Source organism: Equus asinus, chromosome 2, assembly GCF_041296235.1.
Source record: "Equus asinus isolate D_3611 breed Donkey chromosome 2, EquAss-T2T_v2, whole genome shotgun sequence".
NCBI classification, from domain to species: Eukaryota; Metazoa; Chordata; class Mammalia; order Perissodactyla; family Equidae; genus Equus; species Equus asinus.
This window is the reverse complement of record NC_091791.1, coordinates 151,685,750-151,711,855: the sequence shown is the minus strand read 5'-3', so window position 1 is coordinate 151,711,855 and position 26,106 is coordinate 151,685,750. Positions and strand designations below refer to the sequence as shown.

The 26,106-nt window shown below is 39.7% G+C and overlaps 1 protein-coding gene across 1 annotated transcript; it reads left to right on the top strand.

The window, feature by feature from the left end:
- Positions 1-6,006: 6,006 nt before the first annotated feature.
- Positions 6,007-25,565, top strand: EIF3J (eukaryotic translation initiation factor 3 subunit J). The gene is made up of 9 exons (XM_014847083.3): positions 6,007-6,131; positions 6,300-6,600; positions 6,687-6,790; positions 15,520-15,574; positions 16,080-16,171; positions 20,010-20,124; positions 22,034-22,195; positions 24,046-24,119; positions 24,481-25,565. The coding sequence occupies exons 2-9, from the start codon at positions 6,558-6,560 to the stop codon at positions 24,610-24,612; spliced, it is 777 nt and encodes a 258-aa protein (XP_014702569.1). The 5' UTR covers positions 6,007-6,131; positions 6,300-6,557; the 3' UTR covers positions 24,613-25,565.
- Positions 25,566-26,106: the final 541 nt, after the last annotated feature.

Below are 26,106 nucleotides of genomic sequence, written 5' to 3'. Positions count from 1 at the left end.
CTTTTCTTTGATGATATTTTATCAGCCATTAGAAACAATATAATATCAAGATTTTTATAGTGCTTTTTTTGTTTACAAGTATGTAGTTTTTTCACATTACTTTCCCTTTTGATGATCTTCAGGACGTCTGTAAGGAACATCGAGTATATTACAGATAAGGAAACTGAGGCTCGGAGAGGGCTGTAGCCCAAGACCTCACAGCTCTTCTGAGAGACTTGAGTTCAGGTATTACTACAACATGCTATTTCCCAAGGCCTTGGCATTCTTGTCTAGTCATGTTTGCATGTAAATACAAAGCTTTCTCAAGTTTATAAATCAACTTAGCCAACAAAATTTTCTTAAAAAGGAATATAGAAACTTGATTCAAAAATTTGTGGTACATATTAGGCTCTAGAGTTCTTTTTTTTTTTAATTGAGTTAACGATAGGTTACAATCTTGTGAAATTTCAGTTGTATATTACTGTCTGTCAGTCGTGTTGTAGGTGCAACCCTTCACCCTTTGTGTCCACCCCGCATCCCTTTCCCCTGGTAGCCACTAATCTGTTCTCTTTGTCCACATGTTTAAATTCCTCATGTGAGTGGAGTCATACAGAGATTGTCCTTCTCTATCTGGCTTATTCACTTAACATAATTCCCTGAAGGTCCATCCATGTTGTTGCAAGTGAGGTCCTAGAGTTTTAACGATCCAATTTTAAACTGGAAGAAAATACCAAACTCTAAGTGTACCCCTTTATTTTACAGATAAGGAAATGTATCTAGAAAAGTGTCTTCCCAAGATCACAGAGCTAGGATTAGAATCTAGGTCTCTTAATTACAATTACTCAATGACTTTAGGAGGAATAATAGTCTTAATTTCTGGAATTACTGTGTGCAGAAGTGAAATAAAACATTTGAATGATACCAGAAAAAAGGAGGGGTTAGTTTTGAAAAGTAGAAAATAGCAAGAAAGAACCAGATTATGGTGAGCTAAATGAGGCATTTATACTTGATGTAACAGGCTAATAATAACTTGAACCAGTATAACTACAAAATAGCACTCTGGTCCCACCCCAATCTCCGTGATGAGACTTTTTTCTCAAGCTTTATTGAGTCAAATTGATGTATAACATTGTGTAAGTTTAAGGTGTATGATGTGATATGATGTATATATTATGAAATGTTTAGCACAATAAGGTTAGTTAACACATCCTTCATCTCACATTCATTACCATTTTTGTTATAATGAAAACATTTAAGATCTCATAACTTTCAAGTATAGGATACAGTATTGTTAATTATAATCACCATGCTGTACGTTAGATCCTTGGAACATTAGATCCTCATACAACTGGAAGTCTGTACCCTTTGAGTAACATCTCTTCATTCTCCCCCAGCCCCAGCCCCTGGCTGTGATGAAACTTTTGATTACTATTTTCCCTAAGTTCCAAAGGAGTTTAATGCCCAGACAGGTTTGAGAATCACTGCAGTAGGCCTTTAGAAAGAAATGACTGGATTTCAGGTGAACAGTTGACTTGGGAGAATGGTTAATGAAAGGAGCATAAAGTTCAGAGGCAAAAGACTGGAATTGAAGTCCTTGTTAACTCATTCACTTACTAGACAAAGCAGTTCTCTGGGCCTCAGTTTGTTCATCTGTAAAATGAACCAAAGCTTTACCTTCCAGAATTATAAAGATGAAACATGTCAAAGCATGTTATAAACTATATACAGTACAAATAACTACAGGATGGAAATGTTCAAGCAGCTAATAGTTCTCTTGAGGGTATGTTGAGAGAGAGGGTTTGGGGAGAAGTCTGAAGCTAGAGGGCAGGAATTGACAGTAGAATCAGGGTATTGTAATATCACAGATGTCAGGGAGAGTCTTTAAGAAAGATGAGCAGTAAGGTGTATTCAAATGAAGACTGGAAAAGTGATAATGGAGAGATTACCTTTGACTAAGAACATATTTGATGAAAATATGCTGAGTGTTAAGGAAGAAATGGGTGATGAAGAGTGAGTGTTGAATAGCTTGAGATGTCTGGTAAGAAATTGGGGTAGCAGGCTCATATAAAGGATTTGCCAAGTAGAAGTCTTAGTATTGGATGAACCAAATAAGTGGAGCTGTTGGCTGCCATACGATGAGCTTTAATGTTGTTTGATGTATAGCAATATTTGTTGAAGGTAGCTAAAAGTAGCCCTCTTGATGACATTGCCTTACTATGGTGTTAGTATGTCAGGCTCTGCAAATGGCAGAAGAAAGCAAATCTGACACTGCCCTCAAGCTTACAGTCTAGTGGTAGAGACTGACGTTAATTACTCTTGGGGAAAGTGTCACAATGGGGAAGAATGGCTTTGAGCATGCAAATAACACAGTCTACTCTGGAAGTCAGAATTGAGTTGGCTGAAGAATTAAGTTGAGATCTGTAGAATATTTATGGAAAGAATATAAAGCCAGGCTTAGGTGAGGGGGTGGGGGGGGGGGATGGTAAAAATCTAGCAAAGGAGTAAATGATTAAATTTATCTTAAAAAGATCACTTTGGATGCTGCATTGGGCATAGAGTTGGGGCAGCGGAAGACCAGTAAGAGAGTTATATGGAAGTTGACCTAATTCTCCACACATTGTATTCCCTTTCTCCAAGACAACAAACAGCTAATGCATTGAGCACTAGCATCATAATGGACAATCCGAGGTCAAGAGACTGGTAAAGTCCGAGGGAGTATAGCTTGTCCAGTCTACTGACAGGTGTAGAAAGGCACCTCAGGATTTTATGGCACCGTACAAAAGTAAGTATGGAAAAATGTATAGGAGTTGAGTGGAGACATGCCATTTCACATCTCGTAAGATTCTTGGGTAAGCTTTTTTTGGGGAGAGGGAGGTTAAAATGGGAAAAGTCGTTCAATTAGTTGTTTCTATATCAAATCATATAAATTAACTCTTTTTATATATGTAATGAATCAGTGATTTTGGTATTGTAAGTGAGGGTTTTTCTTTTTGTTTTTTTTGGTGTGTGTGGTGAGGGAGATTGGCCCTGAGCTAACGTCTGTTGCCAATCTTCCCCTTTTGTTGCTTGAGGAAGATTGTTGCTGAGCTAAGATCTGTGCCAATCTTCCTCTGTTTTTGTATGTGGGTCTCCCCCACAGCATGGCTTGATGAGCAGTGTTAGGTCTAGGCCCAGGATCCAAACCCCCGGCCACCAAAGCACAGCATGCAAACTTAACCACTATGCCACTGGGCCAAACTGGTGTGGAAAGAGCATTGTAGGCAGAAAGTACAGCAAGTACAAAGTCCAAAAATAGGAAAAGGCTTAGTAGGCCCTGTACAAGAGGGCTGGTAGCAGTGAAGTTAATGAAAGAGAATGGCATAAGGGGGTTGGTGGGAGGAGGCAGGAGTCAGACTATAGGGTCTTGTAGGCCATAGTAAGGAGTTGGATTTTACCCTAAAAATAACAAGAAGCCACTAAAGGGATTTCACCTGAGAGGAAGGGTGTCACGATCTGATTTACATTTTTAAATTAAAAAACTGCCTAGTGTGTAGTGAATGGATTGTGGAGAGGGAAGGGTGGAAGCAGGAAAACAAATTGGGAGGTAATAGTAGAAAAGTCTAGAGAAAACTTGGATTGAGGTGGTAGCAAGAGACATGACGGTAATTAAATGAATTCAAGATTAATATTGGTAGTAATCACAGAACTTGCTGAAGGATTGAATTTAGAGGGTGAGAGAGAGGAAGAAAGCAAGGAGAGCTCCCAGCTTTTTGACTTGAGCACCTATAGATGGCTGTCACCACCAGTCAATCTCCAAAGGCATTATCTTCTAGGTACTTCTCCCTTCCCTTCCTCCTCCATATCCAGTCAGTCACTGTAGTAGTCAGGATTATCCAGAGAAAAAGAACCAACAGGATGTGTATAGAGAGAGAGAGAGAGACTTATTTTAAGGATTTGGTTTGCAGGATTGTGGGATCTGGCAAGTCCAAAAGCTGCAGGGCAGGCCAGCAGGCTGGAGACCCAGGGAAGAGCTGATGCTGCAGAGTCCAAAGGCAGTCTGGAGGTAGAATTCCTTTTTCCTCAGTATGTTTTCTCAAGGCCTTCAACTGATTGGGTGAGACCCATCCACATTAGGGAGGGTAATCTGCTTTACTCAAAGTCTACTATTTAACTGTTAATTGCATACAACAAATACATTTGCAGCAACAACTAGACTAGTATTTGACCAAAAACTGGGTACCATGGCCTAGCCAAGTTGACACACAAAATTAACCAGCACAGTCACTAAATTCTGTAGATTTTGACCCTTAAATATTTCTCAGATTGGTTCATTCCTTTCTGTGGCCATTGCCTTACTTTTAGGCTTGTGTTCTTGTCATTTAATTCATTCATAAAATATTTACTTATGTATTAGATACTGTGCCAAATAGTGGAGATACAACTGTGAATAAAAGATAGATTGTGTGGGGCCAGCCCGGTGGTGCAGCAGTTAAGTTTGCATGTTCTGCTTCAGCGGCCTGGGGTTCGCTGGTATGGATCCTGGGTGTGGACATGGCACCGCTTGGCAAGCCATGCTGTGGCAGGCGTCCCACATATAAAGTAGAGGAAGATGGGCACAGATGTTAGCTCAGAGCCAGTCTTCCTCAGCAAAAAGAGGAGGATTGGCAGCAGATATTAGCTGACGGCTAATCTTCCTCAAAAAAAAAAAAAAAAAAAGATTGTGACTGTGTCCTAAGGACCTTACATTCCAGTCTTTCCCTGCCCTCTGTCTTGCCTCTTTCCAATCCATCATTATAAATGGATGCCTGTATATCATTGCCTCTCACACTTTAATATGCCAAGTTTCATCTGAGGATCTTGTTAAAAGGCAGATTCTGATTCAGTAGGTCTGGGACGTGGCCTGAGATTCTGTATTTCTAACAAGCTCCCAAGGTGTTGCTGCTGATGGAGAACAAACTGAGTAACTGGGCTGTAGTCTCTCTCTCTTTTTTTTTTTTGGTGAGGAAGATTGTCCCTGAGCTAACATATGTTGCCAATCTTCCTCTATTTTGTATGCGGGACTCTGCCACAGCATGGCTTGAGGAGTGGTGTGTGGGTGCGGGCCTGGATCAGAACCCCAAAGTGGGCCGCTGAAGCCGACGGCAGAACTTAACCACTACGCCATCAGCCCACCCCTAGAATATCTCTTGAAAGACCATCTTAATGAAATGTGTATTTGTAGACTCTCTGAAAAGATACACAAGAAATGGGGAACAATGGTTGCTGCTAGAAAGAACAGAATGGCTGATAATCGTCTATACCTTTTTATAACTTGAATGTTGTGCCGAGTACATATTCGTAAGTAAATTAAAATATCTGAAACTGCTCTCTTAAAACCCTGCAGCGCAGCCCAGTGGCCCAAAGGGCAGAGTGCAGCTTAGCCCATCGTAAGCCCTACATTATGGTCAGTTTACCTGCTCCGTTTATCTGGATTGGGCCACTCTCAGGTGAGGGACCATATGCGTTCTTTCCATGGGAAATGCACTAATTTCACTTGGTCTTTCAAACTCCAATTTCTGCAGCGCTTACCTCAAGAAGCTTTTCATGCATCCTCCCGCTCCTCCCGCCGTTAATATTATCTTTTTACATTTAACCTCATAATGTTTCTTTTTGTTGCAGTCATCACACTGTGTCGAAACTTGTTTACACGTCTATCTTTGTTACCTGATTATGCGCTCCTTGAGGACAAGGCTAGAGTTTATGCCTAGAGCAGACTGAGTTTCGAAATTATTCTGCTAAATAATGAATCATGTCCTGGCCTCATGGGGCTCACAGCACAGGAAAATCCTCGAGCACTAGGGTTCTCTTCGATCCCTTCGTGACTAACTCGAGGCAAACGTGCCAGAAGCCGACTCCAAGCACCCTGGCTGGGAAGACTGCCGGGAAGGCGGCCCTCTTCGCTCGCTCCTTCCCGGGCGCCCCGCGCACGCCGGCTTCCCCAGGCATCTCTCCTCCCCCAGCGCGTGACTGCGCCCTCCGGGGGTCGGGGAGGACGGTCCACCGCCCCCACAGACGGGCGTGGCGCTCAAAGCCAGCTTCTGAGCGCGGCGTGGAGAGCCTGGGGGTCTCCTTGGTATCCACAAGCGGCCACGGGCGGCAATCAAAGTGATCAGAGGAAGGGCGCACCCGAGCAGGTGGGGCTGGGGTTGGCAGGCGAGGGGTGGCGAGAACAGGCGAGGCCCAAGCGCTAGGCAAGGGACTGCGCGGCTAACTTCCCCGCACTCACGTTTCCTCCCCGGGGACCCAGGCTGGGGTGGCGATCTCCTGCCCGCTTCATCTCTCCCCGCCCCACCATCCTCCAGAACCGCTCCGCGCCGTGGTGTTGGACGCTCGGGGTCGCCCCCCGCCCTCCCCACGCTCCGCTGGCCGTGTTCCACGCCCCCTTCCCGCCCGCGCGCGCGTCGCCGCCGCCACCCGAGGGGGCGGGGCTTGGGTCCCGGCGTAGTCAGCCACGGTCCCAGCCTGCCCCGCGCCGGCCAACGAGAGCAAATCCAGTGACTCACCTCCGCCGCGCTAACTCCGCTCGCGCTCCCCTCACACACGCTCACGCCCGGCTCGAGATGGCGGCGGCGGCGGCAGCGGCGGGGGACTCGGACTCCTGGGGTGAGGAGAAGTTCCGGGGGCAGGGCCCGGGCCGGCGCTGGCCTCACGGCGAGGCAGGCACTAACGCAGCTCGCTCTCTTCCGTAGACGCGGACACGTTCTCCGTGGAAGACCCGGTGCGGAAGGTGGGGGGCGGCGGCACCGCCGGCGGGGATCGCTGGGAAGGCGAGGACGAGGACGAGGACGTCAAGGTGGGTGCGGGCCGGGGCTCCGGGCTGCGCGGGTGCGGGCTGGCGCCGTCGCGGGCGGGATTCCCCGCCGACGGGCGGACGGGCGGACTCTGGGCCCAGGGGCGCCGCCCGGGCCTGCGGGCCGTGGGTCCAGGCGCCAGCGTAGGGCCCGGCGGTGCCCTCTTCCCCTCCGCTCGCCGGCCATATAGGCAGGGGACGGGCAGCGTGGCCTCGGTCTTTCTTGGCGAGCTCGGCGGCCCGGGCCCTAGCCCTTCTTGGAGGGTCCGCGTCCCGGGCTGCATTCCACCCACCAGCTGGCGACAGGAGGTGACAGCAGCGGCCGGGCCGGTCCACGTGCAAACTTCGCGGTCCGGAGTCGCTCGCCGGGATGAGACGGGGAAGTTGGGGATTGAACCGCATGGCTCGTCCCATATGGAAAGTCTTGCAACCCACCTGCTTTTTCGAGCTGAGGTCTCCCCAGGGCCGGTAACTAATTTATGTCCCCGAAAGCCCAGTTGTAGTATTTGTTCGAGCAGTTAGGTGAGTGAAATGTTATTTAATTTCAACCTGTTTTTCACATAAGACAAATAAAAACAGCAAAGCGACATAACTTTTAGCCTTCCTTCCCCGACCCTGGGGTAAAAGGATAAACTGAGTCCTGAGATAGCCAGGGGTCAGAAACCTGAAAAATGGGGAGTTGACAGGAGTGAGTTATTCATCTAAACACGAACGATGTCCAAGAAAATATGGAAGATTTGGTGGTTGGAGTAGACGAGGGAGGCCAGTGTTTATTTTTTCCTATGCCTTGTAGGTCTGAACCAGATACGCCTTAGTCGTTTGGTTTTGAGAACTCTTGGGGGCTCATCATATGGCTTCAGATGACATCAGGACTACTGCATTCCTCGTGGGTTTTTTTTTCTTCTTTTAAGTAGCTACGAAAGTCTCAAGCCCAGAATGTTAAGACCCTTACTAACAAAATTCTCAAAATCTTTTTATGCTATATTTGTGCAGATAAAGTTTTGTATGGATTGGAAATGGTTTTTTTGTGGTTTTGATTCATTTAGTGAATGTTTTACTCTCCTAACGTCTCCCTTTCAGCATATACTGAGAACCCTACAATTTTTCTGCTTGGGTTGAAAAAATTTCTGCTAGCTAATCACTATGGACTTAATACTGCTTTTGTTTGGATTTTACCCTTTTCTTCTGAGTCTGATGAGGTGGATGTTCAGTTTATCAAACAGCCAGGTTCAAGAATGAAGGGAGCTTTGCACACATTGGGTTTAATAAAAAGAGCAGTACTGTTGTGAAGATACTCAGATGGTTCATTAACGTGTTGTGTAGATGTGGGAATGGATTGTGTTGTCAGCCTCATTGCAAGATATTAGTTATCTTCCCATGTTGTAGCGAACTTTCTGTTTTGAGCCTTTAGTTCACATTGGTCCCTTCACTTTTTCTATGCATACTGGATGCAGCAGTTAAGACATCTGTTATGAAAGTTGGGAATAAGTTAGCAAATGAGAAGAAAAGATTAGAGAAATCAGGAAAGAAGTACCAGAAAATGAAGTTTGAATGGAGTAGTCGGGACTGATTGTGAAGTAGCCTGCCTGAGATTATTGAATCTAAATGGTATCAATCTTGATAAATATAATTCTGACCACTTGGAACTAGTTTTGGAGATTTACAAGTTGTAAGGGACCAGAAAGATCATCTTGTCCAGTCACTCTTTCAGTGCAGAGTCTCTTTCTTTTATACAAATAACTTATTTCTTTTATATAGCCTTTGATGTTGATCTTGGAGAAGAAAGCTGAACTTATCCATTTTATTTCCAAGTTGAAATGTTGGTTTATTTCTGTTGAGTTTCTCCAAGATTCCCAAGGTATGGTATCTATGGAGTAGTTTGATTCCTGGGCTTTGGAATTGGGCTGACCTGGGATTTTATTGTTGCCTTGACATTTCTATATTTGTAGTCATAAATAAGTTTTTTAATCTTTCTTTCTTAGTTTCTCAATCTGTAAATTGTCATTATAGGAGCTACCTAGGGGTTGTTTTGTATTTTAAGTGAGATACTAAGTCAAGCATTCAGCAGAGTTGCCTGGTACTTGGTAGGCACTCAGTAAGTGTTAATTCTCTCTCACTTCAAGATGTAGTCTTAATTTTTCTGGCTAATGGAAAATATGCTTAAGTTGTTTAGATCTAGTATCTGGGGCTTATTTTGTGCCACGTTTCGTGATTTCCTAAGCTCAGAAGGGGTAAGTTCCCTCCACAGTGGCTATTTACTGTGAATTTTGTGTTTTGAATGGAGTGACCATGATTCTCAAGCAAGTTTTTGCTTGCTCAGGGTTACCAATGTAGAGTTGAATTTTGTCAGCTTGGATGGTAGTGGATAATACCAAATTTCTGAATTCTAATGTTTTAGTACTTAATCCTTTTGTAAGGAAAAGCAAACAAGGCTTAGTTTCCGTAAGATTGAATAATCATAGTCCTTAAATATATGTTAATTTTTAAAAAGTCTTCAAACGTAAGATATGTAGAAACAGTAAGTCTTCAGTTTATGTCAGCATCTAGTGTTTAACTTTTAAGAATATACATTTAATGTTATTTGTAATGTCCTGAGAAATGAAAGAGAAAGTGAGGTCTTTGTTACAGTAATTTACTCCCGTAGTTTACTGTCTTTCGGTAGATATTATAGCATTTTGCTGCCCATGACTTTTCAAAGAGCTTTCTGGCAGTGGCAGCAGTTGATTTAGGTGAAACTGTAGAATTGTTAATATTCATGGGAGGGAGCCTGTGCTGCTTCCCAGTTAAAAGGGTGAGAACTAGAGCATGCTTTCCTGTCGCACTGGCTTTCTTTTACCTTTCGTACTATCCTGATGTTTTGCAGAGGCAGTGGGAGGGAATTGTTCGCTTGACTTGTATCACTGGACGACTCCTCCACTGCTGGAATGATGTGTAGGCTGTGTTGACTAAGAAGGCAGTGAGTACCTACCCACTGCCAGCAGGGACAGTACAACTTTCACTCCATTTTACTCGGCTCCCAGCATTTCGGTAGAACAAATTAGAAGCTATATTTATTCAAAGGGTGTAGAGTTGTTTTGAGTTTAAAACTTCTCCTGGCTGTGTTCAAGCATCTCAGGCATTTGCTTCTATAATGTTGTTATAAAATTTGTTAAAAAGATCTTAGATAACTGACTTAGTGGAGAACTGCCTGCCTCATCTTAACCCATTCAGCCGTCTCCTAGGATCCTATCCTGGTTAATAGCTTAAATCTACCAAAGTAAAGACATTTTTCCAGCAGAAACAGCATCTATAAAGAAAGGGATCTATATTTCAGAAAAATGGGAGACTATTGGGAAATAGTCAGAAGGTGGGCATTTTGCCAGAAAATGGGTATCTTGAAGTGTGTGTGTAATTTCTATGAAAAATCCCAAACATACACAGAGGTAGAAAGAAAAGTTTAATAAACCTATAACCAATTTTGTTTCTTCTAGATCTCCACTATTGCTTTCCTCCCTCAACCAGATTATTTTGAAGAAAATCCCAATTATATCATTTCAATACCCTGACACTTTTTAAACTCTGTTTTTAGTTAGGAAGCATGTTTGTTACTGAACAGTGTTTACCTAACATATTTGTCATGCTGGACCATTGAAAATAAGCCATTTATTTAGTGTTTAGTGTCTTGATCTTGATCTTGTTTAGCCAGGAATTTAAAGTAGAATTGATTGATAACAGTTCTGAATATGAGACAAGTAGGCGTTGAGATAGAATTCAACTGAGTGCTGAGCCATACTTGGTTGGGTGTTAAAAACTTAATGAATTGAATTAAATGAAGTAGAATTTATTGAGGAAGGTACCTTGGCTTCCAGAGACTAGCATAGTTCTGAGATGATGGAAGAACGTTTAAAAGAACATCTTTTAAAAACTGAACTTTGCTGGGAAGTCCAGCCTTGCCAGGAGCTCCTTACAGAGTTCTGAGGCTTTCAGAGCAGATCAGTACAGCTTACTTTTATACCAGTAGAAGACTCTTTTCCTATAAGAGGTTATGCTTTATCTAAACCAAACTACTTAAAGAAAAAAGAGGAAGGAGCATGTGTCAGTTAATGGGCTATTGCTATGGGGCAGAAGAACTTTACTGCTCTTTTGAAGCTACTTCTATTTGATGATCTATAAATATATCTTGCTTAAGTTGGAAAGCATTTTCAGCCCTAAATGTGTTCTCTGATTGCACGTGACATTCTGCAGTTGTACGTTATAAAAATGACAGACCAGCCAACTACTGGCTACATTATTAGAAATAAAAAGAAAGCATGGCTTAAAATTTTTCTGTTTTGTTTTCAGTTCTTAGTCATGTTTGATTGGGGAGCATTGTTTAAACTTGAAAGGCATCCATCTCTTTCAGAAAAATGGCTCAAATTATGTTGGATATGTATGTGTACAACAAGAATATAGATGAGCAAGTAGTTTATAAACAGCGTCTGTTCTTAGGAAGTTGGCTGTTTTAGGAGAGCGGTGTGGATGATTCTTTTGGAGATAAGTTGGATATTATAGTTGGAGGATTTATTGGCTATCAAAAATAATTGGGTAAGGAATTTAATTAGATATTGAAAGTCTCTTGAACCAAATAAGCATTTAAGGCTTACTAAATTATAGACCTACTTCCTATTTTAAGTGTTAATTTTATGTGTTTCTCTATGTACTCTTTGTGCGTTTTATCTGAATTTATTGTCAGCGTTTACAAAGCCCTAGTGTTTACAGAAAATTGAGCAGATTTGGACATTCTACCTTACATTTACTTTTTGAGCATCTGCAAATTTGTAACTAAGGAAACAAAAACTCTTTAAGTTCCTGGGGAAAGCTACCTGGTTGTTTGCTTTGGGGATTGCATTTGAAAGTATGACCAGTCTTTTTTTTGCTGACGTCACATGCTCCCTTCTTTAGGGACTTGTCCCTAGTATGGTAGTAACTTCAGGGCAGATTTGTTTCACGTACTGACGTGTAAGGGTTACAGGCAAGGCTTGCCTTTCATGGTCCTTTGATGAACTGAGGAGCAGATATCATGGCTGTTCTAGGACTTGTTGACAGGAACCACTGCTTTTGCTACTAAAATCCATTCTGTGGTGGAATTCTGTGGTAGCCTCATTATGTCTGCATTGATAGGACAGTTTAACCTGACTGTCTGGCATGAGGTTTATGCTTTGATGGGGAAAGCAGGACTGGGATAGGGGTCAGACAGAGAGTTGGTGTGAATGAGATCCTGAGGGAGCAGTGATATGGGAGGGGTGGGGGTGAGGTTTTACTGGGAGAGGGAACTGAGAGACATCAGCACTGAAAACAAATGCTCCTCTGTTGTGTCTTTTTCTCTATGTTGGAGTTATTGAGATGGAGCTGCTTGTTTTCATCCATACTTCTCCCCTTTTGGTCTCCTAGTGCCAAAGACGGCTAGACTAGTTTCTTAAAGTTAGTAGAAAACCATCACAGGCAATTTGAGATGGGTAGCTGATATGATAGCTGGGCATATCTTCTTAGTATGTGCCATAACCCTTCTCTTTGATGAGATTCCCTGTGATTCCAAGGGAGCTCATTCCAGAGCTAATTGAAAGAATGGCTTTTGGTGGGGAGGGACCTGGTTTCCAGATAATTATGTTATACTTCAGGACTCAGGTAAGAAGTCATGTTTACTATGACACTTTAAAGGAATTTTAGTCTGTTCAGAACAGGTTCCTTCGTTATTTTTCCCTGAGATTGTGGGATAGTTATCTCTGGACCTTAGTGTCCTTATCTGTAAAATGGAGATAAATTACGTTACTTAACAGGACTTTTTTTTTTTTTTAAAGATTTTATTTTTTTTCCTTTTTCTCCCCAAAGCCCCCCAGTACATAGTTGTACATTCTTCGTTGTGGGTCCTTCTAGTTGTGCCATGTGGGACACTGCCTCAGCGTGGTTTGATGAGCAGTGCCATGTCCGCGCCCAGGATTCGAACCAACGAAACACTGGGCCGCCTGCAGCGGAGCGCGTGGACTTAACCACTTGGCCGTGGGGCCAGCCCCTTAACAGGACTTTTTTGAGGGTTAACTGTGTTATTACATGGAATGCCCTTTGCACAGTACCTGGTACAAAGTAAGCACTCAGTAAATGCTATCTATTGTTACTATTAACATTACTATTATTAGTAGAGAGTTATAAATATGCACCCCCTGGAAGTAAGCAAATGGTCATTTAAGAGAGGCTATCTGAAGCACCACCTAAGCAGCATATCACTCACAGACTCAGCTTTCCTATGTTCTGTGAAGATTGAAACAACAGAAAACTCCTGCTAGTTAACTTTTATTTTTAGCGCTCTGGTTCCTTTTGTACTATGGTGTTTTGATACAAACACGTAAGCAAACCAGGTAATACAAACATTTGTTCTCTAATTTCTAACTCTGTGTCTTAGATGTCCAAACAATGATTAGCTGGTTTGCTTTCAATCAGTTAACTGTGAACTATGAGTTAAATTGCCAAGGTAAGGTGATTATAAAAATATTTTTACTTTTCTACAAAGTTCTTCCCACTCTGCTTGCATACCCCAGGATAGCCTTAATCAGGACATTTGATTTCTTTGGTGGACTTACAGATGTTTATTAAGAATCAAGGCTTGGTTGGTTTATATACCTGGAGTGATTCAGATTTATGATCTGTCTCCTTATAAAACCAGAAGCTTCGTGTCATAGTTAGGGTACATTAGTCAGCCTCTGCATCTTCCAGTAGCGTCAGAGCCTCCTGCTTTGCATCTGCCATCCTGTGGCTCAGCTTCAAATGCTGTGTCATAGTGTGCCTGGTGGTTGCTGAGACAACGGCCAGGCTACCTATAGATTAAAGCCCTACTTAAATACAGGGCTGTGTCTATCTCTGTTAAGCTTAAACCTTCTAAATTCTGTGGACCCTTTAGAAAATTGCTTAATACTTTGTTTCTTGACTCCTCTTAAATACTGGGCTTAAATATTCTGTAGGTTTAATTCATTAACCAAGGTTATGTTGTATGGAATATCACTTGAAATATCGATTCATTGCCTAGAATGTTGGATGCTTTTCCATATGGGTAAGTCACAAGTATAAAGTTTTCTCAATTTTTTATTTAAAAAAAATTGTGCATTACTTTAAGAAAGGCTATTAGTTTTGGTTTGGTTGTCTTGTGTTTTGTTAATGGAGAAGCTTTCTTAGAGAATTAGACAAGTTGATATAAAAGTTCATGTGGAAAGACAAACGTGCAAGAATGGCCAGGAAAACACTAAAAATCCCTCAAAACCTACATGAGGGAACTAGCCCTAACCTATAGAAAAACATACCATAAAGCCGCTGTAATTAAAGCAGTATGGTACTGGTGCATGAAGAGACAATAGACTAGTGGGATAGGCTAGAAAGCAGAAATAAACCAAATGTCCATGAGAATTTAGTATATGGTAAATTAAGGGCAAAGGTGGACTTTTTAATAAATAGTGCTCTAACAACTGCATAACCATTTGGAAAAAATTAAAATTAGATTCACACTTAACACCATAAAAAGAAAAAACTCCAAATGGATCAGCAATGTAAATGATAAAACAATGAAAGCATACATGTTCTAGAAGAAAATTCATTACTGTAAGAAAAAAGTATCTAACTGACTCAAAAATACACAGGGAATAAAAAAAAAGATTGATAAATGTTACTGCGTAAATGTGGGGTGCATAGCCCTTCATGGGGAAATACAAGAGGCATTTCCATTAAGAGAAGAACAAGGCAATGATGCCTATTATCTCTGCCACTCTTCACATTATACTAGAAGTTTAGCCAGTGGTATAATTAGATAAGAGAAATTAATGGTGGAGATGTAAGAATTGGTAAAGAAGTAAAGTTATCTCATTTGTGGATGATGTGATAGTATACCCGGAAAACCCTAGAGAATCCATGATAAAACTAATTTGAGTGATAAATGAATTCTATAAAGTGTGTTGTTAGTGCTCTCAAGTTGATTCTGACTCCTAGCAACCCTGTGTACAGCAGAGTGGAACACTCTCCTCTCTTTATGCCATCCTCTCATCATCCGGTGCTATATCAGACAGTTCTCTGCTGCTATTCATAGGGTTTTCATGGCTAATTTTTTCGGAAGTGGGTGGCCAGGTCCTTCTTCCTAGACTGTCTTAGTTTGGAAGCTCCACTGAAACCTGTCCACCATGGGTGACCCTGCTGGTATTTGAAATACTGGTGGCATAGCTTTCAGCATCACAGCAACATGCAGCCTCCACAGTATGACAACCGACAGATGGGTGGTGTGGTTCCCTGACTGGAAAATGAATGTGGGCTGCAGGGGTGAGAGCACCGAATCTTAACTACTAGACCACCAGGGCACCATACAAAATTTAACGTACAAAAACAATAGCTTTTCTATACACAAATAATAACTGGTTAAAGGACATAAAAGGAAAAAAACTCAGTTTACAGTAGCAACAGAGAAGATGAAATACTTAGGAATAAACCTAAAGAGAAATGCGCAGACCTCTAAGAGAGAAACTCAGAAGTGGACTTGAACAAATGGGAAGATAGCCCTTTTTCTTGGCTAGGGCAGCTCAACGTTATAAAGACGTCTGTTCTCCCAACATTGATTTATAAATTTAATGCAATACCGAAAAAATATCAGCAGGTTTGTTTCTATGGAGTTAGACAACTTGATAATAAAGTTCTCTTGGAAAATTAAACATGCAAAAATTATTAATGGTGGTCCTTTTCTTTAGGATAACTGGGATGATGATGATGACGAAAAAAAAGAGGAAGCAGAAGTAAAACCAGGTGAGCCACAGGAGTTCCTCCATTTTTGGTTTTGTGTCTTCGTGAGCCTCTGGTGCTTATGTTAAGACAAATGACAGAATGCTCACAAAATTGAAAATTTTGTTACTTGGAAACCAAACATCTTTCCATTCTCACTTTATTCTCTTCTCCCTGCATTTCTTCTCTCCCCTCAAAATGTGATTGGATTAGATATCTGCCGTTTTTCTGTTTGAATGATATTGTTAGGAGAGAGTAGAGGGTGTGGCATCATAGTTGAGTGATCTAAGTCCTGCCTAAAGGACTGTGGGGAAATATCAAGGGAGATGTTTGGGTCTTAGGGGTCAGGTTGGAAAGGACAAAGGAAGACTCCCAGAACCTTCCCATTCTTGTTTGCCAGGAAATCACCATATGAAATTGGAGCTGGGAGAGGTTTGGTTTCGTGAAGTATACAAGTATCATGTCTGCCTCATCCGTAAACTGGAAAATATTCAACATAACTGTGATTAAAACATCTGTTTACTTTCAGAAGTAAAAATTTCAGAAAAGAAAAAAATAGCAGAGAAGATAAAAGAGAAAGAACGACAACAGAAGAAAAGGCAAGAAGAAATTAAAAAGAGGGTAGGTACTGTTCATTTTCTAAAATATAAAATTCTCACATCAGCAGTAGTACAGCGTCTTAACAGGCAGTAAGTATTATTACCTAGCTATTTGAAGGGCTTCGTAAAGACTGTAAATAGACAGTATCAGATAAGTGAGTCTCCAAACTGAATTTGTGGTTTTTGCAAAAACTAAACCTGGAAGCTTTATGTATTAGATTGCCTTTTAAGTTTTCACAAGCATTCAGGAACAGCGATGATTTTGTAGTGACCACGGTCAGTGATTTTTGCGAGTGCCTGCAGTTCTTTCTAGTTGTGATCAGTCTTTATTTGCAGTGTTCATATCGAGTGAAATAAAAATATTGTTTCTCTGCCATCTAAGTGTTTTATATAAGTGTTTTTGTTCTTGATTATTTGGAGCAAGATCAGGAATATTAATTGATTTGTTTTTTGAATAGGAAACACATTTACATGATTCAAAAATCAAAACAATATTAAGAAACACTCCCAACCCTTGACTCATTTATTCTTTTTCTCTCCCTTTATCTCTTAAGTAAATATTGATTTCTTACAGCTCCAAGTTGTCTTTATGTATTTGGATACAATTATATATTCTTACTCCTCTTTTAAGTTTGCACCTTATTTAATGTATCATGGAGATCTTTCCATATCAGATCATAGAGAACTTTCTTGTTTTTTTCTTGACTCTCTTCATTAAGAAAAATTTCAAACAAAAAAGTAGAGAAAATAATGTAGTGAATAATCATACACATCACCTAAATTTAATAGTTGTTAATATTTTGCCATATTTGCTTCATTGATTCTTTTTTTGCTAAAATATAATCAAGTAAATAACAGTGTGCATTTTACCTTTAAATACTTCAGTATGCATCTCTGAAAAAACAAGAATATTTCTCACATGATTATATACCTAATATAATGAATGATAATTTTTTTTTTAACATTCCAGTAGTAACATTTAATGAGTACTCATTCTGTGCCAGGTGCTGTTCTAAGCCTTAGACATGTATTATCTCATTTAACATTCCCAATGATTCAGCAAGGTAGGGGTATTATTATCCCACTTTACAGATGAGGCACAGGGAGGTAAAGTAACTTACCTAAAGTCACATGCTAGAAAGTGACAGAGGCAGGCTTCAAACCCAGGCAGCCTGATTGTACTCTCATGGGTACCAGAAGCTCCTACATTTTGTAGACCTATAGTAAACTTTTTTGTTGATGATGAGAGTGATTGCATTATTTAGGAGTCCTTTGGTTACAGGGGACATAAAGCACATCAAGATGGCTCCAATAATGAATGATAATTTTTAACATCATCTCATATTCAGCTGATAGGTATTTTTCTAATTGTCCCAAAATGTCTCTTACATATCGTTTGTTCAGATGAAGACCTTGCGTTGCACTTGGTTGTTAATATATCCTAAGTCTCCTAGATTGACTGTCTCTCTCTTTCTCTTTAAAATGACATTGACTTATTGAAGAGAGTGGCCAGTTGTCTTATGGAACATCCTACCTTCTAGATTTGTCTGATTGCTTCATTATAGTTGCAATTTCCTGTAACTTGGCAGTTAAGTCTAAAAGTTTGATTGGATTCAGAGTAAGCATTTTTTATTGGAATACTTTAGAAGTAATGCTGTGTGCTTCATACTGCATCACGTCACATCAGGAGTCATATAATGTCTGTCCTATTATTAGTGATGCTAAAATTGATCACTGGGTTGCTGTGGTGACAGCCTGATTATAAAATTCTATGTTACAATGTTAACTCAGGGCCAGTCTTCCTCAGCAAAAAGAAGAGGATTGGAAGCAGATGTTAGCACAGGGCTAATCCTCCTCAAAAAAAAATAAAAATAAAAATAAAATTCTATGTTACAGGATTCTATTATAAAATTACATGTTTCTTCTTGCAAGTAATCCAGTTTTATGTCCAGTTCTCACCCAGTAGTTTTAGTATCATTCATGATCATTGACTAATTATTTCATTAGGGATTGCAAAATGGTGATTTTTCTTACTCTGTGACTTCTCTTCCATTTTTTATTGGCTGGCTTTTTTTTCTCAAACATCCATTCCTCTCCTCTCCTCTCTATTCCCTATGACCTCCATAGGAAACCATTTTCATTGATTTCTGGTTTATTCTTCCTCATTCTTTTTTTTTTTTTTTTTACCTTTTTTTGTAGCTAGGTGATATTCCATTGCCTAGAGGTACCATAATTTATTCCATCAATGTTCTATTGATGGACAGTTAGATTTTTTTTTCCCAGTCCTTTCCTTAATAAACAGCGCTTCTGGGAATAATCATATATGTGTGTCATTTCTAATTGGTGTAACCATATTTGTAGGATAAATTCCCGAATGTGAGATTGCCAGGTCGAAGGGCAAATCACATTTGTAGTCTTGATAAATGTTCCCAAATTGCCTTCCATATGGGGTTGCACCAGTTTGCCAACAATATGAGAGTGCCTTTTTCCCCCAGTCAGGAACATTTTAGATGTTTTTAAATAATTTGTATATCTAAAAATATCTACATATGTATTTCTGTGATCAGAACAAGCAATGGAATCTTTAAGTCGGATAAATTGTATTGATGCGTCTTTCTTAGTCATTAAAGTTAGAATTATACTTATTTTGTTGTATCTTGATATTAGTCTCCAACATAAAGAAAGCTTAGTTTGAGTGTACTCAGTTTATCTTAGGCCAAGTATTGAGTTAAGATATATTCAGTTTTGATGCAGGAAATACTTAATGATGTCCACGTCTGCTAAGACAGTTAAGTAGAGATATGTCCCTTTTTCATTCTAGAAAGTGTTCTGAGATTTCCTAACATGGCATAATGACCTTTCTCATTTCATCTTCTCCATGAGAAGTAAATTGTGATCTATTTCAGCAGTGGACTTCTGAATCAAAATCTTCAAACTACACAGGCATGGATAACCATGAATGGCACGAATTCCCTTCAGTTTTTTCCCACTTTAAAAAAGATAGTAAAAGTAATACGTATTTGTTGTAGAAAATTATCTCACAGTATGTAGAAATGATATATGCTAAACTGTTAACTGTCATCTCAGAGGAGTGGGATTAGGAAATAATGACAGCTCCTATTGTATGTTTTTGTTACAATGATAATGTGTTACTTTTATAGTAATACAATATAAGATAAAAAAATACAGGGAAAATGTTTTTCTGAGCCTTTGAAAAAAACATGTTTTTTAATGTCTACAAGTATTGTCATATGGATGTGCCATACTTTATTTAACCATTCTGTTGTTGAACATTTTAGGTTGTCTCTGAATTTATTTGAAATAATAAATAATGCTCCATTGGACATCCTTGTGGTTAAATATTTGTATGCATCTTTGGTTTCTTAAGATAAATACCTAGAAGTGGAATCATTTGATTAAAGTGTATAAAAATATGTTATGATTTGGTACATATTACCAAGTTTCCCTAGAAAGGTTATTTCACTATATAGTCTTAGCAGCAGTATACGAGAATGCCATTTTCACCTTGTCTCTAATCTCAATTTCTTATTTTTAAAGGGCCATAGAAATAAGCTCAGTTTTCTGGATTCAAATCTCAGCTCTGTCACATTACCAGCCACGTCAGCCTTCTGTTACCATAGGCAGGTTGCTTCAAACCTTTCTGTGCCTCAGGTTTTTTCCTGTAAAGTTAGGATAAGAATATCTAAAGTGTTTAGAAGAATGTGTGAAATACAGTAAGCACTTAGTGTTTATTGTTATTTATAATTGTATGTGCTTATAAAAAAAATCATACAATACGGAAATGTACTGAGTCCAGCATAATCCCAGCCCTTTAAAATTTAATTTCTGTCTCATTTTAGTTAGAAGAACCTGAAGAACCTAAAGTGTTAACACCAGAAGAACAATTAGCAGATAAACTCCGGCTAAAGAAATTACAGGAAGAGTCAGACCTCGAATTAGCAAAAGAAACTTTTGGTAAGTGGGGGTGTGATTGCAGTGCAATATTGAAGTTCGAAGTGAATACTGTGGAAGTCTTACTAGTTATGAAAGTTCAGAAAATGCCTCCTTTTTGAAGAAACATGATACTGGCTCATTTAGCAGTTTTTTAATCTGTTTATATTTGAGATTTCATTACTTAGAGTGAGATACGTGTTCAGATTTTTGAATAATTATGTTTTGAGTATCAAATACAAGATTATTAAGATAAAAAGTCATTGGACCCAAGTAGGATATAATGCTGCTTTAAATGTATTTATCAGCTGGATGAAATGTGAGGTCTGTAGCTTTGGGATTTAACTATTGAACTGACTTGTAGGGCTGTGCTGTTGTCTTAAGTCTGGGTATGACTTAGACAGTAGCATGCTGGTCCTGATGGGGCATTCAGCTTCTGCTGTGCCTTCTTGTGCTAAGAGTCATTTCTTTTTGCAACCGTTCTTGGCCCTCACCAGGCCCTATCTGTAGAGGGCTTCCATTTTTGTGAGCCATGCCTGCACTGTCGTTAGTGCATGAGGTAACAAACATGTTCAGGATCCTGTAAAGAGAAAAGTTCGGAGTGTTTATGTGGCACAGAGGGTAGGGTAAGAAACATGACCAGAGAAATAGTATTTAAGAGCTCTCACTTCATTTAACCAAGTTTGTTGTTGTCATTACCCATTGAGTACTTTTCAGAGTAGAAGACTGTGTTGAAAAAGTTAAATAACTTTGAAATTGAGACTTAGAGCCAAGAATGATCTAGTTATCTTGATTTCCCCCCACCCTTCCTCTTCTTTAAGATGGATCAAGCAGGCTGACTGTAGTGATCATTCTCCTTTCCACGGAAGTGTGACCTTCTCTCTCAGTGGGTCTCTAGCAACCTGAAGAGTTGCTGTGCTGTGTGTTTGGCATGTTTGAGCTGTACTCATCTCATTACAGAGGGCACTCGGCCATTATCCTGTGTCTTCATTGGATAGTAAAAGCTTCTATGTGTTTATTACAGAGAAGGGTTTATGCAGTACCCGTAAATCCTAATATGGGACACCAGTTACAGATTAAAAGGCAAACACGTGCATTCATATAGTCATCGTTTGGTTAATAGGATTTTAATGTTGTGTTTCTTATGCTAAAATACTGAATCAGTGATTTTGTCTCTTAGCCTAGAATCCTTTTCAGCCAGATTAATTGTTCTGTTGGAATTTAACATATGGTTTACCCCTGCTTAGCTTCTGGAGGTAGTTAGCTGGATATTTTCACAGGAACCATTTTGTTTTATTTGCTTTTTTCCTTTTCTCCCCACTTTACCCGTGGGCTGTTCTTGGACAAACACTTTAAGAGCATCCCTTTTATGCTGGAGATTCCTTTGGCAGTCAGCTGAAGCCTCTGGGCCTCTTAATATGTTTTTAAATGCATAAAATAAAAAACACAGGATTTTACTTATAAAGGAAATCTGTTATATTGAAATAAGTATCAAAATATTAAAATACTTCTGTGATACAGTGATTATGTGTTTATTAATGCATTAAGATTTATTGGCAGGTCTAATAAGTAATGTAATTTGAAGATAATGATGACTGTGAATAATATTTCAAGATATCTGCAACAACTGTAAGGTGGTATGAAAATATCTGATCTCTATTGGTAATAGTCAAGGATTGCTGATACCACTGTGATTTGTTGCCTGTAATCAAAATGAAAGGAAATGCTAAATTAGAGGTTAGTAAAAATAAAGCTATTATTTTTATTTCTCGTCCAAATTTGCAGACCCCCTGAATTCTGTCCAAGGATTCCAGTGGACCCAGGTTAAGAATTTCTGCTTTAGAATGAAATAGCAGGGTTATCCAGATAGCTAATTGATTTATAAACTTTTAAAAATCTTTCTGATATTTTCAGTGCTCCCTTTCTCCTACAGGTGTTAATAATACAGTTTATGGAATAGATGCTATGAACCCATCTTCAAGAGATGACTTCACAGAGTTTGGAAAGTTGTTAAAAGATAAAATTACACAATATGAAAAGTCACTATATTATGCCAGTTTTTTGGAAGCCTTAGTTCGAGATGTGTGTATTTCATGTAAGTAATTCTAATCTCGAGCCCCTGTGGGCTGATTTTAGTTAATAGGGGCACATCATACTCAGGAAGATGGAGGTTAACTTTTCTTTGGATGCTATAATTTAGATTTAAGATTTGCTTTTTAGCAGTTACCTTGGGAATGTTGTTCTCAAATAACTAGTTGGAGTAGTTTTGTTTTTGCTTTTTGATGCTGCCTTCTTGATGTTTTTACAGTGGCTTCCCAAAGAAACACCTGGGCTTTGTTAATACAGCAGCTAATAAAACACTGGCTTATTTTTTTATCTAATTATATCTTGAAAGGGGCTACGAAGTTTCTTTTGGGGAAAATGGTCTCTGGGCATACAGGATTTTAGAGCTGAGTGAGACCACAGGGAGTTATCTGTTCATTTTCCAAATGTGGAAGCCTGTGACCAGGTGCAAGTTGCTCAACAGATCTGGCACCCATTCTCTGGGTCCATGGGTGTGGTGCCATGACCTGAGAGGAGTCATACATTTCAGGGGCAGGGTGTGGGACCAACAGCCAGGGGTGGTGTAGCTCTAATGTAGAAGGGACTGGTTTTGCTAGTATTTTCTGTTTTTAAGATTGAGAAAAAGGAATTCTACACAATGAATTCTAAATTGGGTTTTCTTTGAGAAATTATGACTAAGCTGGGGTTCTGAATTTGACCAGTGAGTGATATATACCCATAGTTGGTATTTTATTCTGCATGTACAGTCATATGCCGCATGATGATGTTTTGGTCATATACAGTGCTGCATATACAGCAGTGGTCCCATAAGAGTACCATATAGCCTATGTATGTAGTAGGCTATACCATCTAGGTTTGTGTATGTACACTCCGTGAATGTTCACACAATGGTGAAATCGCCTGATGCATTTCTCAGAATGTCTCTGTCATTAAGTGACATATGATTGTACTATTTTTCCTGTTTTTTTTTTTTTTTTTTTTTTTGAGGAAGATTAGCCCTGAGCTAACATCTGCTGCCAATCCTCCTCTTTTTGCTGAGGAAGACTGGCCCTGAGCTCACATCCATGCTCATCTTCCTCCAGTTTATATGTGGAACGCCCACCACACCATGGCTTGCCAAGCAGTGCCATGTTTGCACCTGGGATCCGAACCGGCGAACCCTGGGCTGCCGAAGCGGAACGTGTGAACTTAACCGCTGTGCCACTGGGCTGGCCCCTATTTTTTCTGTTTTTGAAAGTGCTCTCTAACCAAAACTGAACACTTTTTTGGTAGCTAAAAACTCGTGTCTGTTTCTAGCTTTATATTTTTATAACAATGGACGAATGTATTGTCCACTAAACAGGCTTGTCTCCTGGTAGGACGCTTGAGATTTGAGATATCTACTATTTTCATTTTAGTTCCTCTGCTAGAAAATGGAGACCCCAAGGGGTGGGGAGTTGTCATCTGTAGCTTTCAGAATTGTTCCATGTTCATTCAGCTTCTCCTCACTGAGCGTCAAGGATACGTTATGGAAGGACGTGGGTTGGGTATAACCTCTGTGTGTTGGAGACTGGGTAAGGAAGGATGGTAGGGAGCACTTGTGAGCTTTAATGATACTTCCAGTTTGTCTTTGATCAATGGTGTCGTGTTGATTACAGGTCATTATAAATTTTTGTTGTTGAGTTTCCCATTTTAAATAGTTCTAATTTGTAAGCCTAGTCATAGACTGAATGATTCTTTACCATGTTTTGTTAAACAGGGAGAAATTCCTGGCCTTTTCAAAGTTACTGAAGTTAATGATGGACAAATTAGATTTCTCATAACACTTGTGAAAGAGTGTATATTTTGCTTTTTCATATTCCTCAAAATGCTTAAAAATTAGTGGTATGCCTTTTCTTTTAGTGGAAATTGACGACTTGAAAAAGATTACCAATTCATTGACTGTGCTTTGCAGTGAAAAACAGAAGCAAGAAAAGGTAAGGAGCAAGGTGTATGGGGAGATATGTATCACATTAGGATGGGAGTGTAGGCATAATATTCTCAAGTGTAGTAGGAGCCTGACCTAATAAACTTAAAAGTCAGGCAATTCACCAGTACCATTTAAATTGGAATAGAACAGGAGTGTGAGTGCCATGACCATCCTTTTGTTTACAGACATGTTCACAGTCGTCTTTTTTGAATTAATAGAAATTTCCCTGGGTTAGGTCTGGGATCTCCCTTAAGAGAGGTAAAGTTTTTCTGGGACCAGAGGCTTTGGGTCTCTATGAGGGTTGCTATTACCAGATAAGATGCCCATAATAGATAAAATCTCATGAATTAACTCTCTCTTATCTTTAGCAAAGCAAAGCCAAAAAGAAGAAGAAAGGTGTGGTTCCTGGAGGGGGATTAAAGGCCACCATGAAAGACGATCTGGCAGATTATGGTGGTTATGATGGAGGATATGTACAAGACTATGAAGACTTCATGTGACATTTTATCTTCTCCTGGTGTCTTCTTTCTGTTGCCCACAATCCCTTCAACATGTAGCACAACTTCCTTTCCTTTCAGTTCTGCCAAATGCTACAATCAGAAGTGCAGTATCTTTTGTGCTGGTAATTTAACCCCTTGACAACTTAGGTGCTAATGTGCAAAAGAGGGAACTTGGATCTTGCTGCCAAGGGGTGAAAATTGGGAACCTCAGTTGCTACTAAATCATAGTTTAAAAAAACAAACCTAATAATGTTGTCATTGTTGCTATCTGATTCCATAGCAGCAGTCACTAAATTGGAAACAAAGGTTGCAGCACGACAAAAAATTGTGTAGTATTTACCAGCACCCTTCAGTAATACAGCCTTAACCATACCTCCTTGAACTACTTCATAACTTGTCAAGAAAAGCAGTTTGCAGCAAGGGCATGTGGTATGCACCTAGTATTATAATTGCTTTGTCTTAAAATTGAGCGTGAGGATATTAAAAATACATTGTGAAGAAGACTGCTTATCTCAGAGTGAAGATACAGCGGCTGAAAAGCACTAGTTGGATACTTAAAAATTAAATGACCAAAACCCTCCAACTTTGAAGCTGAAGAACGTAAACCTCTCCAATATTGCATTACAAGTTGTGGAATCTCTTGAATGCATAGACTGTCCAGTTTATATTTATCAGACTCTTCTACTGATGGAGTGCTTCACATGGGGGAGGGAAACTCTTTACCTGTTTTATTTGCCTGATTTAAGTGTCTGAGAAACAAATATCCTTTGTTTTCCTAGGCTGCGATGGAATAACTTTAACAGGGTTTTGGCAGTTCCTTTCCTTTATAAAACATGCTCAGCAAACTGCACCAGTTAACTACAGTTTGGTAAATTGTTATGTTAACAATTATGACATCTGCAATGTTTTATAAAGCAACTAATTTAATAAAATCACTATTGTGAGGACTTAAATTTTGTGTTATCTCCCAAGAGAGATTTTTGGAAAGAATAGAACACAGCTCTTGGGACCAGAGTTCTCTATATACTTAATAAAGCTTAATAAGTGCTTGACGAGTAGTTTTAGCTGTAAACAAAAATGATTTGCCAGGCCCTTAATAGTGTCACCCTAGAGCAACAAAGGTATAGGGCTGCCTTATTATTATTTATTGGGGAAATTATTTGGTTGTTTAGATCCTAAGGCCTAAGTAGCTAGAAGAACTATTTATTTGGGGTAGTTGAGCTTATAACTCAGGTTATAGCTGTAAGCATAGATTAGCTGATCTTTATTATATATTTTCTTTTAAGCAATTTAACCAAATTTGTGGTTGGAGTCTTTTTGAAACTGTCACAGAATCAGAAGTAGGGACAGAACAAAAAACGTTTTTAACTTGTCTTACATAGGAAATAGCCTCCGTCAAGGCTCTGTAGATCACCAAGTGGAAGACGGCACCATCTACTGATCTGAGGAATTAACAGAAAGCAGCGACTACACAGCAATAATCACAGCAAATAA

Bases quoted from the DNA above. Each gene is read 5' to 3' on its own strand.
- EIF3J (XM_014847083.3), top strand. From the start codon at position 6,558: ATGGCGGCGGCGGCGGCAGCGGCGGGGGACTCGGACTCCTGGG. The intron at 6,601-6,686 runs GTGAGGAGAAGT...TCTCTTCCGTAG, and splicing joins GGGGGACTCGGACTCCTGGG to ACGCGGACACGTTCTCCGTG. The intron at 22,196-24,045 runs GTAAGTAATTCT...CTTTTCTTTTAG, and splicing joins TCGAGATGTGTGTATTTCAT to TGGAAATTGACGACTTGAAA.